Below are 13,813 nucleotides of genomic sequence, written 5' to 3' on the forward strand. Positions count from 1 at the left end.
CACACATGCACACCACACACACACACACTACACATACACACACACGATACACACACACATGCATGCCAAACATGCACACCACACATGCACACCACACACACACACACACACACACACACACACACACACACACACACGATACACACACATGCACACACAAACCACACATACACACCACACACACACATCGCACACACACACACCATACACACACACACACATACCACACATACACACACCACACAATACACACACACACACACCACACACACACACACACACACACACCACACATGGCAATTTAGGAAACCTTCAGAGTTCTTCCTTCCTACTGCGTAGGACCTGCCTCTGAATCTAGCCCTTAGCTCTTCTCCAGCCACATTGTGTCCAAGAACTCAGAATGTGCTCTGCCATAAGGCCGGACTTGTTAACTCCAACAAGGAGTATGTAAGGAGTGGAAATTGTTTGTGGGGTCCCCCCCCCCAAGAATTATGATCACACATTTGTTTATAAGAACAAATGGTCAGTGTACTGGAGAGATGACTTAAAGATTAAGAGTGCATCCTGCAAGGCTGGAGAGATGGCTCAGAGGTTAAGAGCACTGACTGCCCTTCCAGGGGTCCCGTGTTCAATTCCCAGCACCTGCATGGTGGCTCACAGCCATCTGTAATGAAATCTGGAGTCCTCTTCTGACCTGCAGTCATACGTGCTGACAGAACACTGTGTACATAATAAATAATAAATAAGTAAATAGTAAGTAAGAGTGCATACTGCTCTTTCAGAGCAGCCAAGTTCAATTCCCAGCACCCATGTCAGATGGCTTGCAACTTCCTGTAACTCCAATTCCTGGCGATTTGACACCTCTGGCCTAAATGAGCACCCATAGTCTTGTGGACACACCCATACACATACCTGAAAATAAAATAAGTCTTTAAAAATAAGGACAAATGATTGGAGGATGGAGAGTTAGAACCAGGCAGGGCTGTGATTGGAGGATGGAGAGTTAGAACTGAGCGGGGCTATGGGCATCAAGACAGATAAGGATAGAGCCCACAGTTTGCTGTCTACCAGGTTGTTTTTTCTAGTTAGCAAAGTACTTGTCACTTTATTCTGCATCAGCGGAGATGCAAACACAGTCTTACAGTTTCTTGATAATGAATGGTGAAAATGAATGCCAGCAGTCTGGAGAGTGCATTGAAAGGACCAGGTTCTCAGTGCCGCGTGGTGAGCTGACCTTGGCCATCCCGATGACTCTGGTTCTGGATGGATAGGCTCATCAGTGGCTCTGAGGCCTGTGTAGACTCTGGGCAGCGTAGCAGCACCCAGCTAACAGTGAGGGTGGCATTCAGGTCCCCGTGTGCTACACGCACAGAAGACAACTGATTGAAAAACAGTAATCTCCAAAGCTTTGAAAAAGGAACCCGAGGTGTCATCTGTCTTTGCAAGAGGGTCATGTGATTGCAGTTTGGGCACTCCCAGAACCCGTCATGTAGACGTGCAAAGCTTGGATTAGATTCCTCCCTGTGAAAATGTAAATGAGTGTGCTGGCTCACACCTCTAAACCCAACACTTGGGAGGCAAGGGTCAGAGGATCATAAATTCTAGGCTAGTCTGAGATGCATAAGTGAGAGCCTGTCTCAAAAAAGCAGGTAAAAGGGAGAGAGAGAGGTGGTTCTGCAGTGAAGTGTGCACACTGTTCTCCCAAAGGACCCCGGTTAAGTACCCTATCAGGGAGCTCACAATTGCCTGTTCATTCCAGTTCCAGAGGATCTGATGCCCTCTTCTGGACTCAACCTGCACCCATGTGCACACCACACACACACACAGGCATATACATACAATTAAAAATGAATAAAAATATCTTTAAAGTTTTTTTAAAATAAATACAAATAAACAACAGTGATAAGCCCTCACCCCAAGAGAACCTAAATCTCTTCTGAAAAATCTCCGGCTTTGGGCTTGAGCTGTCATTGGAAGTAGAGAACTTCTTCCTTCTCTAGAGAACGTCTTCTATAAGACGCCCTAGGTTCAATATTCCCAGTACACATATACACCAGCACCCCCCAAATATGTGTGTGTGTGTGTGTGCAAGCAAATCTCAGCAAAAAGTAAAAGTCTTTGAAAATCCAGCTCAATTGTATCTTTTGTCCATAGAAAACTTCAGTGAAAACAAATTAGACCGCTTTGATCGCATAATCCCAAATAGTGTGGCCAGAAGCAATATTCGTTTCTTCACTATGAACAGCCTTTGAACAGTCATTTCTCATCAGCGATAACAGATGGCTGGAGTTATCACAAAGCACCCATTGATCTGAAAAAAAAAGAGAATTAGGATATTTCATGAATAATAATTAATTCACACACTCTGTCTCTAAGCTGTTACATTTATTTTAATATTGCAAAGTCTAATGTGCAGAAAAGCTGTATGCCTTCCCTTGTTATTCACCTAAACTTGGAATGTTTTCTTGCATGGCAGCTCATTCCCAACGGCTCCAGCCACAGGATGCCATCGGAGCGTGGTCCCCACTGCAGCGTCCTCCACGCGGTGGAAGGCTTTGCTCTTGTCCTGCTCTGCAGCTTCCAGGTGGCCACGCGCAAACTGTCCGTGCTGATACTCAAGGAGATCCGAGCTCTCTTCCATGCCCTGGGTCAGCCTGAGGTATGGCATGTTCTCAGGAAGTCTCCTAGTCACTCCCTTCAACAGCTTTAGGTCAAAAATTAGAAATAACACATTGCTATTGCCTATATGCAACATATGTAGCACCAAGACTTCACTGTTGATACATTGTTGGGTTTTAATTAGGTAGCAACTTTTTTTTTTTTTTTTTTTTTTTTTTTTTTTTTGCTTTATTTTGTTTTGAGGCAGGGTCTGGAACTCTGTGGACCCAGCAGGCCTTGAACTCACAGAGCTCTGTCTGCCTCAGCCTCCTAAATTCTGGGATTAAAGGCATGCACCACCATTCCCAGATTTAATAGAATTCTTTTAAAAATCCTGTTAACTGTTTTTTAAGGTTTTATTTATTGTTATTTCATGTGTATGAGCATTTTCCCTGCATCTATGTGCACCATGTGCACGCAGGGTCCTTGCAAGCCAGAAGAAGTCACTAAACCTGCTGGAACTGGAGTTGCAGACAGTTGTGAGCTGCCCTGTGGGTGCTGGGAACCGAACCCAGGTCCTCTGTCCTGAGCCACCTCCGCAGCCCCCATAATAGCCTTTTTTAAAAAAAAAAAAAAAAAAAAAACTTTTTTTGAGCATTTCATACTGCATTTGTATCGTTTCCACGCAATGCTCTCCCCTCTTCAGCCCCTCCCGCGCCCTCCTCATTTCCTTAGCTCCTCTTTATTACTGTTGTGTATATATTGTGTAAAATATAACCTACAGAGTCTGCTTGGTGTTGCTCATACAGATGTGTGTTTAGGGCTCCCCACTTAGGAACAGATAACCTGTCGGAGGCTGGTCCATGGAGAAGACTAATTCTTTCTCAGCAGCCATTGGCTGCCTGGAGCTGTCCATCTTGGGGTGGGGCCTTGTGGGACTTGCCCCACCCACATTGGACTACCAACGGGTATTGTCGTTATGTGACCATACTGTTGCAGTTTCCTGGGCATAGTAGCATTCTTAATCTACTGGAGGCAAATCATGTATTCTGACAGTGACTCAAGAGACCATTTCTAATTTACTGAATGACCCTACTTTACTAAGAGTTTTAAGATTCATTTAGTTAGGGTTAATTAATTTAGTAACATTTTTCTCAGTGTTCAACATACATCTAAATAAGAAGATGCGACATATACATTAGAGAATAAATAAGAAAAGTAGCATATCTTTAAAACATAACGATGCCAAACCAAACAGCTTAATTTCAGTGATGATGGGAAAGCATGTCCTCCCAAGATAAAAGGCAGAGTTGCGTGGTCTGTGGGTAGTCCAGGATGCGGGGGTCTGTCTATATATGTTTTCTTGGGGACTAACAGTCAGTCACAGTCCACGTTTTCAGCTATCCTGGTGAGCCAGTAATCTCAAATAAGGAGCATTTTAGTGTCCCAGCAAGGCATGTTCCTGCAGGGTTTCTGTTCCTTAAGCTTATCACAGAGGCATGAATGCCTGCCTCTGTGACCAGTATACAACCCTGCTATTTAGACTCTCAAGTATGTGAGAATCTTTGAAACTGGAGCTTTAATTATCTTGCACTGGAATTGTAAGCCTGTGTATCCTCAGGACCACAGGGTTTTAGTTCCTGCCTTGCCTTTGGTGACACTCACATCTCTCTGAGAAAACCTTTATCGCTATCTGGCAGGCTGCTCTGCTCCACATCCTGGGCTGAAGGCTGTGGGACGGGAGGGAAGCATGCATTTCCCAGGGGTGTAACTGACTCCTCCTTTGTACAGGACGATGACAGGCCGATGATTGATGTCATGGATCAACTAAGTTCTTCCATTCTTGAAAGTTTCATTCATGTGGCAGTTTCAGATTCGGTAAGTAAACATGTGGTTCCAAATGCTATCTGTTGTCAAATGTAAGTTCTGAGCCTGTCTCTAAAACATAACTATGTGTGGAAGCATAAGGTTCTTAGCAGACTAATAACCTGAGGCAGAGATAACTAGGGGAACAAGATTAGCTTTTCAGATAATTGCGCAGGACACGTCTGGAAAAAAATTCCAAAGAAAATTTGAACCTTAGAAATACAATTAATAGTCTTTTAAAACTTCAAATTCAAGAAAAATTATTCTGGACAGGGTTTCTCTGTGTAGCTTTGCACTTTCCTGGATCTCGCTCTGTAGACCAGGCTGGCCTCGAACTCACAAAGATCCGCCTTCCTCTGCCTCCCAAGTGCTGACATTAAAGGTGTGTGCCTCTACCACCAGCTTACTCTGGATTCTTATAGAAAATTAACTTGCCTTAATTATTGTCTTTAATATTTAATCTTGCCGGGCGGTCTGGGCAGTGGTGGCACGCCTTTAATCCCAGCACTCGGGAGGCAGAGCCAGGCGGATCTCTGTGAGTCCGAGGCCAGCCTGGTCTACCAAATGAGCTCCAGGAAAGGCGCAAAGCTACACAGAGAAACTCTGTCTCGAAAAACCAAAAAAAAAAAAAATTAATCTTTGTTTCATTTTGTACCCAACATTTTATATTACAGTAGTCTCGATATGTAAATCCTACTTCTGCCTTACTTGACAGTTTGCAAGACGGCTCCATTTGTATTGCCTGTGACCCTCACAGTTATTAGAACGCAAAAATATTAAGAGGGAAAGGGCTGGGGGTTAGCTCAGGGCACACTTGTTGGTTGCACATGGGACATTGAGTATGCTCCTCCCGTTGCTGTGAGGAATGGACACCCACAGTCATACCGAAGAGCTCACCTGTGCCCTGTCTTGGCCTAGACTCCAGCAGAGCCCTACCTGCTCTACAAATACTGTCTTCATTGGAAATGCATCATGGTGCTTTTCAATGCCCTGAGAAAGCAGAAGGAAAACCGAAGCTAATTTTAGATGTCCATCTTTCCAAACAGTGAATGGACCTAGGTCCATTTCAGCTCCATGGATAGGCAGGGGAGCCCGGGGTGCCTGGAGAACACGCATAGTTCATGCCTGGCAGAGATGCCTCCCACATATGCAAATGTCTGCACTGTTGGAGGGAATCTGTGAGCTTCTCATAGCCTTCCCTGACTCTGAACATGAAGTGCTAGTTTTGGGCAATAATAATTATGATAATTACTAAAACCTCCAGCCAGGAACTGCAGACCAGAACAGCCAGAGTAAAGAAGCATGCATTCTCTTATGTTACAGTTATTTGAACATTCTTAGACATGCCTATCCCCTCTTCTGTAGATAACCATTACATCTATTCACATGTGTAGCTGGATTGCTAAGTGGTCTTATAAATGAAATAACCGTAGCCAGGTATGGGGGTGAATTCTGAAAGATCAGAGAAGCAGAATAAGCCACAGCCAACCTCACCTCGCCAACTCCTCAGCTGATCTTGTTTCCTTAGACTGAAAGCTTCTGAGTCCTCACCCGAATGGATCTCAGCTGAACTGCTGCTAAAAGCCTACAAGCTAAAAAGCCTCTAGTTCCTGATCCTCACGACTTATATACTTTTCTACTTCGTGCCATCACTTCCTGGGATTAAAGGAGTGTGTCTTTCCCAAGAAAAGACATGAGATCTCAAGTGCTGGGGTCAAAGGTGTGAGCCAGCATGCCTGGCTCTGTTTCCAGTGTGGCCTTGAACTCACAGAGATCCAGATGGATCTCTACCTCTGGAATGCTAGGATTAAAGATGTGAGTGCCACCATTTTCTGAACTCTATGTCTATCTAGTGGCTGGCTCTGTCGTCTGACCCCAGATAAGTTTATTATGGTGCATAATATATTGGGGGACACAATATCACCACATACATGATTTCCTTCTATATTTGCTAGAATCCGATCTTAAGCAGGAGTCACCAGGTTAGCATCCTGAACTTCAGAAGAGGAAGGAGTGGCAGCATTGTGTCTCTATGTCCATTGTATCATGTGATTCACCAAACAATATTAGGAGAGATCAGTTACAATCGCTTAGTCACAAGTGAAGGAGGCAGACAGTCTGGATTCGGTGATTTCCCCAGAACACGGGTTTTAGGCGGAGCACTTGACAGGGTCTCGTTCCTCTAACTCTAAAGGTCCAGTTCCACCCCCTCTAGCCCAGCAATAAATATATGAAGGCCAGATCTGTAGCATTTACCCAGGGGAGTTCATGGCCCCAACAGATGAAACATCACTTTATAAAGGCCTCCCAAAAAGGTAAGCTTCCCCACCCTTGGAACAATAGATATGTTATTTAAAAATTGGTATTGCCAGGGCTGGAGAGATGGCTCAGTGGTTAAGAGCATTGACTACTCTTCCAGGGGACTGGAGTTCAATTCCCAGCACCCCCGTAGCAGCTAACAACTGTCTGTAATTTCAGTTCCAGGGGACCTAATAACCCATGGCAAAACACCAATGCATATAAAATAAAAATAAATAAATCAAAAATTGGCATTGCCTAAATATTGATATGGATACTTAAAAGAGAATAAAATGTAGGAACTTATCAATACATACATATCTTTATCTTCAAAGAAGTTTTGAAATACACTGGGTTGATAGAGTAAAAGATTAAGCAGGTCTCTCATCTCAGAAATCATGTGGAGAATGCTCTTCAGAAAAGGGCCAGTGTTGGCAGCTGTCTCTCCAAACCGCAGGCGAGATGCTTCATTCTAAGTAAAGATGAAAAACACTCTGCACACATCCACACAAACAAATCACAGGAATGAATCCACACTTAGGAATCCACACTTGAATAGTTCTTCAGGATTTTAAAATCGTAAATCTGGGACTGGGGAGATGGCTCAGTGATTAAGAACACTTGTTTCTTCAAGAAGACCAAAGTTTGGATTCTCAGCACCCATGTGGTGGCTCACAACCACCTGTAACTCTAGTGCCTAGAAATCCTTTGCCCTCTTCAGACTGCCACAGATGTGGTATACACACATGCATGCAGGTATAACATTCATATACATAAAAACTAAATTTTAAAAACTATAAATCTGTGGTAAAGTTTAAATGAGCTAATATCATGTATTGTCACACAAATGTTTGTTGAACAGCTTCTGTATACTCATACACAGTGTTTATGTGACATCAAAACTGAAAAATCTGACTGTAGCTGGGCGTGGTAGCACAGGCCTTTAATCCCAGCACCTGGGAATCAGAGGCAGGCAGATCATTCTGGGCTCAAGGCCAGCCTAGTTTACATAGCAAGTTTCAGACCAATAAGAACTACCTCGTGGGACCATGTCTCAAAAATCAGCAATAAAAAATAAATTACTGTAAGCATTGAACTTCACACTGCGGACTGGCAGAGGGACTCAGCTGACTCACTCAGGCATTGTATGGGATGGGTGTAGGATGGGTGTTGCAGATCCAAAGCTGGCCCATGGCCTCGGAGGTCAGGACAGGCACTGTGGCTGAGCCTGTCTGTCTACCGGTGACCACCTGCTTCTTTGCCCACAGGCAACGCTACCACTTACCCACAACGTGGATCTACAGTGGCTGGTGGAATGGAATGCCGTCCTGGTGAACAGCCATTACGACGTGAAGAGCCCTTCCCACGTCTGGATCTTCGCACAGTCTGTCAAAGACCCCTGGGTCCTCTGCCTCTTCAGCTTCCTGCGCCAGGAGAACTTGCCGAAACACTGTCCCACGGCCCTGAGCTATGCCTGGCCTTACGCCTTCACCCGGCTGCAGTCCGTGATGCCGCTGGTGGACCCAAAGTAAGGTGTCCGTGTGTTTCCCTGGCTTTATTATTACTTCTCTCAAATTTTCACTTCCTGTAAGAGGCTGGACTATCACAATCTTCTCTAATTTTTTAATTTCCTACTCTAGAATTCTTAATGTATGGTAGAGATAAAAAAAATACCCTCTCTAGAGCAAGGGTTGGTTTTTCTTTTGCTTTGATAATCTGTATGACTTACGTATACTAGTGTAGGAAGCTTGACTCTTCATACCGAGACCTTTAAAATTCTTCTGTCCATCCTCTCCTCCTTGAGGGACAGCTACCTAATCGTTTGAGCCCTCCTAACAGTATTTATTTAGCAAGTGATATTTACAGCCTGGGTTGGTAGTCTTTGCCTACAGTCCTAGCACTCAGGAGACTAACATAGAAAGATTACCACAGTTCAAGGCCAGCCAGGCCTGTAGAGTGAGATCCTATCTCAGCTAGAGCCCCAAAAATTCATATTCAAAATCAGGAAACAGGGCTGCAGAGACGGCTCAGTGGTTAAGCTGTACACACTGATCTTGCAGAGGACCGAAGTTCAGTTCCGGCACCCACCTTCAGTGGGTTGAACGGCCCACAACCCTCTGTAACTCCAGCTCCAAGGTATCTGATGCCCTCTTCTGGTCTCCAAAGGCACTGACACTCATGTGTGTATACACACACACACACACACACACACACACACACACACACACACACACACACGATTAAAAATAAAATAACTAAAAATCAAACAGTAAAATCAGGGATTGAGTTTGCCTCTGTTTTGGTCTCTGTCTGTAGCAGCCCAATCAATGCCAAGAAAACCAGCACCGCGGGCAGCGGAGACAACTACGTTACCTTGTGGAGAAATTACCTCATTCTCTGTTTTGGAGTTGCCAAACCCAGTATCATGAGCCCGGGACACTTACGAGCGTCCACTCCAGAGATCATGGCCACGACCCCCGATGGTACAGTGAGCTACGATAACAAGGTGACATGGCATGCTTCAGAGGAATTCTTCTGTAAGGTTTTTTTTTAGCTCACTTGTCTAGCGTTCCCAGTACAAAAGGCACCTCGCCCACCATCTGGAATAGCAGGGAATCGGATTTTCTTCCGACACATTTCCAGATCCCATTAAGCGTCTCTGTGAATAATTTATTGCTCCCCTGTGAGGGTGGAATGGAAGACTAGAAGATCGGGAAGCTTGCTCTAGGGAACCTTGCATTTATCAGCGCCTCGAGGTTGGCCTTGTCTCCGCCATGCCCTCTTTCCCTTTTCACGGACTGAACACCAGAAAACCACAACTCTAGCCAATGATTTTATTAAAGATAGTTTTGTTGACTTACATAGTTTAAAAGAAAAGGTCAGATTTTTCTTTAGGACTCGGATCCCAGGTAGGAAATACTTAAATTGTACTGCATTAAATATGTGGGTTTTTTCCTGAAGTGGTGGCAGTACCTTGGGATGTCACTCAGTCGGTTGCATGTTCTCTTTGTCACGTCAAGTCACCTTGTTTCAGGCCATCGGCACACCGTCAGTGGGCGTCCTGCTGAAGCAATTGGTGCCTTTGATGAGGCTGGAGAGCATCGAGATCACAGAGTCGCTTGTTCTAGGATTTGGAAGAACAAATTCCCTTGTTTTCAGGTATGGTTGCCACAGTACGCTCTTCTAAATCATACATGTTGCTGCGGTTACAATTATCTCTTAACTCAAGCTTGGGGGTGACAGATGCCAGCTGGCGTCTGGAGTGGTGATGGGCTGTGCATGATGTCCTTCATGCCATTGTTTGAAGGTAAGCAGCCTTCCTTTTGCAGCTTTGATTTTATCTCTCAAATTTTATTTCACTTGCCAAGCTTTGTCTTAGAAAAATGTAAGTGAAGATAACTCCCTGTCCATCCCCAGTTAGCCAGACTTTGTGAGGCTGCAACCCAAAAGAAGGGCAGTGTGTGATTTCCTGCCATTCCGACCACAGACTCAAAGGTGGCACACGAACGGAACCCACTGGGCGGGCTCAATTAGCACGAACCATCTTTCTATAAAGCTTGTTTTGTACCTCAATCAAACCGGCTTTGTGATCTTACCGTCAGATACTTGGGGCAGTGTCAAAGCTTCTGAAAGAGACATCATGAAATGTTGATGCACACCAGTTCCGGTGATTAGCTGAGATATAAACAAATCAGAATGAAGGTAACATTTATTAAACAAAAGCTCCCATGCAGTTAGAAAAGAGGACTCTTCGAACATCTCACCCTGAACAATAAGTAAAAATTACAAGTTCTCATTACTAGAGCACCAATTCACCAGCATTAAGCCAGTTATTAATTAGTTAGGTTAGCTTTAAAAAGATAACTCACGCCGGGCAGTGGTGGCGCACCTTTAATCCCAGCACTCGGGAGGCAGAGGCAGGCGGATCTCTGTGGGTTCGAGGCCAGCCTGGTCTACAGAGTGAGTTCCAGGACAGCCAGGACTGTTTCACAGAGAAACCCTGTCTCGAATCCCCCCCCCCAAAAAAAGATAACTCACAATTCCTGAAATCAGTCAGTGATCTTTCCCAAAGAACTGCCAAGTCCCTGAGCACAGCTTACCCTCTCTCTGTATTCCTGGAGGTAGACGCTACCCTTCAGCTAACCAGCCACAGGAGTCTGAACAGGCTCTGTGAGCCTCAGTTTGCCCAGCTGCAAGATTAGTACAACAACTCTAATAAAAATCTCTCTAATAAAACAAGCTGAGCATCTGGACCAATAGCTCAGTGTTAGTTAAGAGCACTGGCTGCCCTTACAGAGGACCTAGGTTCGAGTCCCACTGCCCTCTTCTGGCCTCCATGGGTACTGCATGCATGTGGTGTGCAGCCTGTACCCCAGACACACAGAAGTAAAATTAAATTTTTTTTTTATTTTAAACCGATTTGATGTAATGGAATCTGCCCCATAATTTGCTAAGAGGATATATTAGATATATATTCACAAAAGAAAAATTTGGTAAATAGCTAAGTAGGAGAGGGTTGTTAACAATTATTAATATTAATATTGTTAGTGTTACCATATCATTCCACCAATATAATATCCTTTGATATTATATTTTAATGTTATTAACATTATACATTATTAAATGGGACTCTTTGATGAAGAAATTCTGTCTTTATCTGAGCGATGGAGACTAAGCCTCAGATTTATCTCTCAGTGCAGAGTGCTGTGGATTCTCACAGCCTTTCTGATTCCCTGGAGGGCGATGCTTAGTGTCCATGAGGAAAGCATGCAGCTTCCAAACTTGTCTAGCTGCAAGACACAATAGCTGTGTCTATTTTAACATGGCAATTCAGAAATAATTTCCAAAAAAAGACAATTCATAACAAAACAAACAATAATTAGAGACTTGAGAGGGCAGGTGAGATACATACATATATATGTGTGTGTTTGTGGGTATGTATAATGCATATATATGTATAACATAATACACATATAAAATACATATAGTGTATAGGTGTATACATATATAACACAGAGAAATTAATAAGATATATATTAATCAATATATTTTTACTGCACATGAAAGGTTTTAATGAAAACTGCACTATTTTATCTCTTGCTATAATTTGTGTCTATCATATAATGTAAGTGTAAGCTTGGCTCTGAAATAGAGGTTTCATGTTTTAAATCCATTATGTGTCAGTCTCCTGAGCGTGGGTCCCCAAGATAGTTCAATATCAACTCACTGTTCCCTTTTGATTGGACCGAAAGGTTTTTTTAAGGACAGAGACTCATTTTATTCGTTTTCAATTTCATAGCCAGTCCTGAAGTGCCCTGGATTTAGTAAGGACTTGGGAAATGCTGTTTCATTGTTCAGATAGGGTGTTCTCCAATCCACATGTGCAGCACAGAGGTAGATATTGTCTGTATAGAGTAACACCCACAGAGATGTCACGGGAATTTTGAATGGCAGCTGAGTGACATAATTATGTATTTATACTGGAATGGATATGTTGGTGATGAGTTTTATATCCACGACAACCTTTTCCCTCTGTAGAGAACTGGTCGAAGAACTCCATCCGTTAATGAAGGAGGCTCTGGAGAGGAGGCCAGAGGTAAGGTTTGGAGTTCCATCATGAAGGCCTGACTCATTTGGACAGTGGTATGAACCTTAGATCCCCTTTATCATCCCCTAAAGAATACAAACACCCTACCCTGCTTCTCACAGGAACCCCAGGACACTGGATTTTGTCATTTTCACTAATTTTCAATAGTTAAGTAATTCAGATTTCAAAGAATTTTCTTTTCTAAATGCACAAATGCATAACATGGAGATGTGTTTCTATTCTTTTACAAAAGTTTAAGTCAAAATTTAATTTTGGTTTTTAGTTCACTTGGTTTTGTTGTCATCATTATTGACAAACCAGAGCCAGGTGTGGTGGCACACACCTTTGATCCCAGCACCTGAGAGGCAGAGGCAGGCGGATCTCTGTGAGTTCTAAGCCAGCCTGGGCTACAGAGTGAGTTCCAAGATGGCCGGGGCTACACAGAGACCTTGTCTGGAAAAACAAACAAACAGAAAAACAAAACAACAGCAAAACCCAGGAATCAATGACCAAGAATACTGTGTCTCATTTAGTTTATGATATATTCCTCAATGTTATTTCCCCCAGAATGAATCCATCTCAGAATTTACTTACAATGCACCAAGACTGAAAAATAGTAAGATTGAAAAAGAAGCTTCCCATAGATGCGATACAAGAAAAGGCAGAAATCTGGGTCTAAGGACACAGCTCAGCTCCTGAGAGCACTGGATGCTCTTCCAGAGGGCCAAGGTCACTCACAACCATCTATCTATACCTTCAGTTCCAGGGAATCTGATGCCCTCTTCTGGCTTCCATGGGCACTGCACACACCGGGTACACATATATACATATAGGCAAAACACTCATACACATAAAAATAAGTTTGGGTTTGTTGTTGTTGTTGTTTTAAGAAGTAGCAGAAATTTAGCAGCCTGAAGAATAGCGTGTGCTCACTGAGCAGACTCGGTGGAGACTGACAAAATCCTCTGTCCTCTCCAGTCACTCTGGACACTGGTACCTCTGGACACGAGGCACACTACTCAACATTCCCTCCTCGTATGTTCTTCCTGCTTACTTACGGTGTTTTCCTGTGATAGCTGGCCTTGTCTCTACTGACCAGGAAGAGGGAACGATGCATCCCTCTTACGTAGAAAACTTGAAAATATCGAATTACACCCTAAGGTTCACACTGCAGGATCCTTGACCGTAAGTGGCATTGCCTCTTCCTATGCAGAACAAGAAACGCCGAGAACGGAGAGACCTGCTGAGGCTGCAGCTGCTGCGGATATTCGAACTTCTGGCAGACGCTGGAGTGATAAGTGACAGGTGGGATCAAATACTGAACTGACCTCCTCCTGCCGAAGCCTCTGCTTCTTCTCGTTCTTTACATGTATTACCTGGACAAAGGTTTTGTTCGGCTGCCCCTCTTTTTCCGTACTCCGCTCACGGTGCACATAAAGCCCAGATCTGCCGCGTGAACGCCAA

The 13,813-nt window shown here is 43.8% G+C and overlaps 1 protein-coding gene across 1 annotated transcript in view; it reads left to right on the top strand.

Moving 5' to 3' along the window:
* The window catches only part of Fry (FRY microtubule binding protein), a 254,501-nt gene that overhangs the window by 142,277 nt on the left and 98,411 nt on the right, over positions 1–13,813 (top strand). Inside the window, 7 exon segments of the mRNA XM_028878084.2 lie at positions 2,477–2,659; positions 4,390–4,476; positions 8,031–8,290; positions 9,079–9,268; positions 9,797–9,921; positions 12,301–12,358; positions 13,563–13,654. Coding sequence (XP_028733917.1) covers positions 2,477–2,659; positions 4,390–4,476; positions 8,031–8,290; positions 9,079–9,268; positions 9,797–9,921; positions 12,301–12,358; positions 13,563–13,654 — 995 coding nt within the window.

This window comes from Peromyscus leucopus, chromosome 23 (assembly GCF_004664715.2).
Source record: "Peromyscus leucopus breed LL Stock chromosome 23, UCI_PerLeu_2.1, whole genome shotgun sequence".
Lineage (NCBI taxonomy): Eukaryota > Metazoa > Chordata > Mammalia > Rodentia > Cricetidae > Peromyscus > Peromyscus leucopus.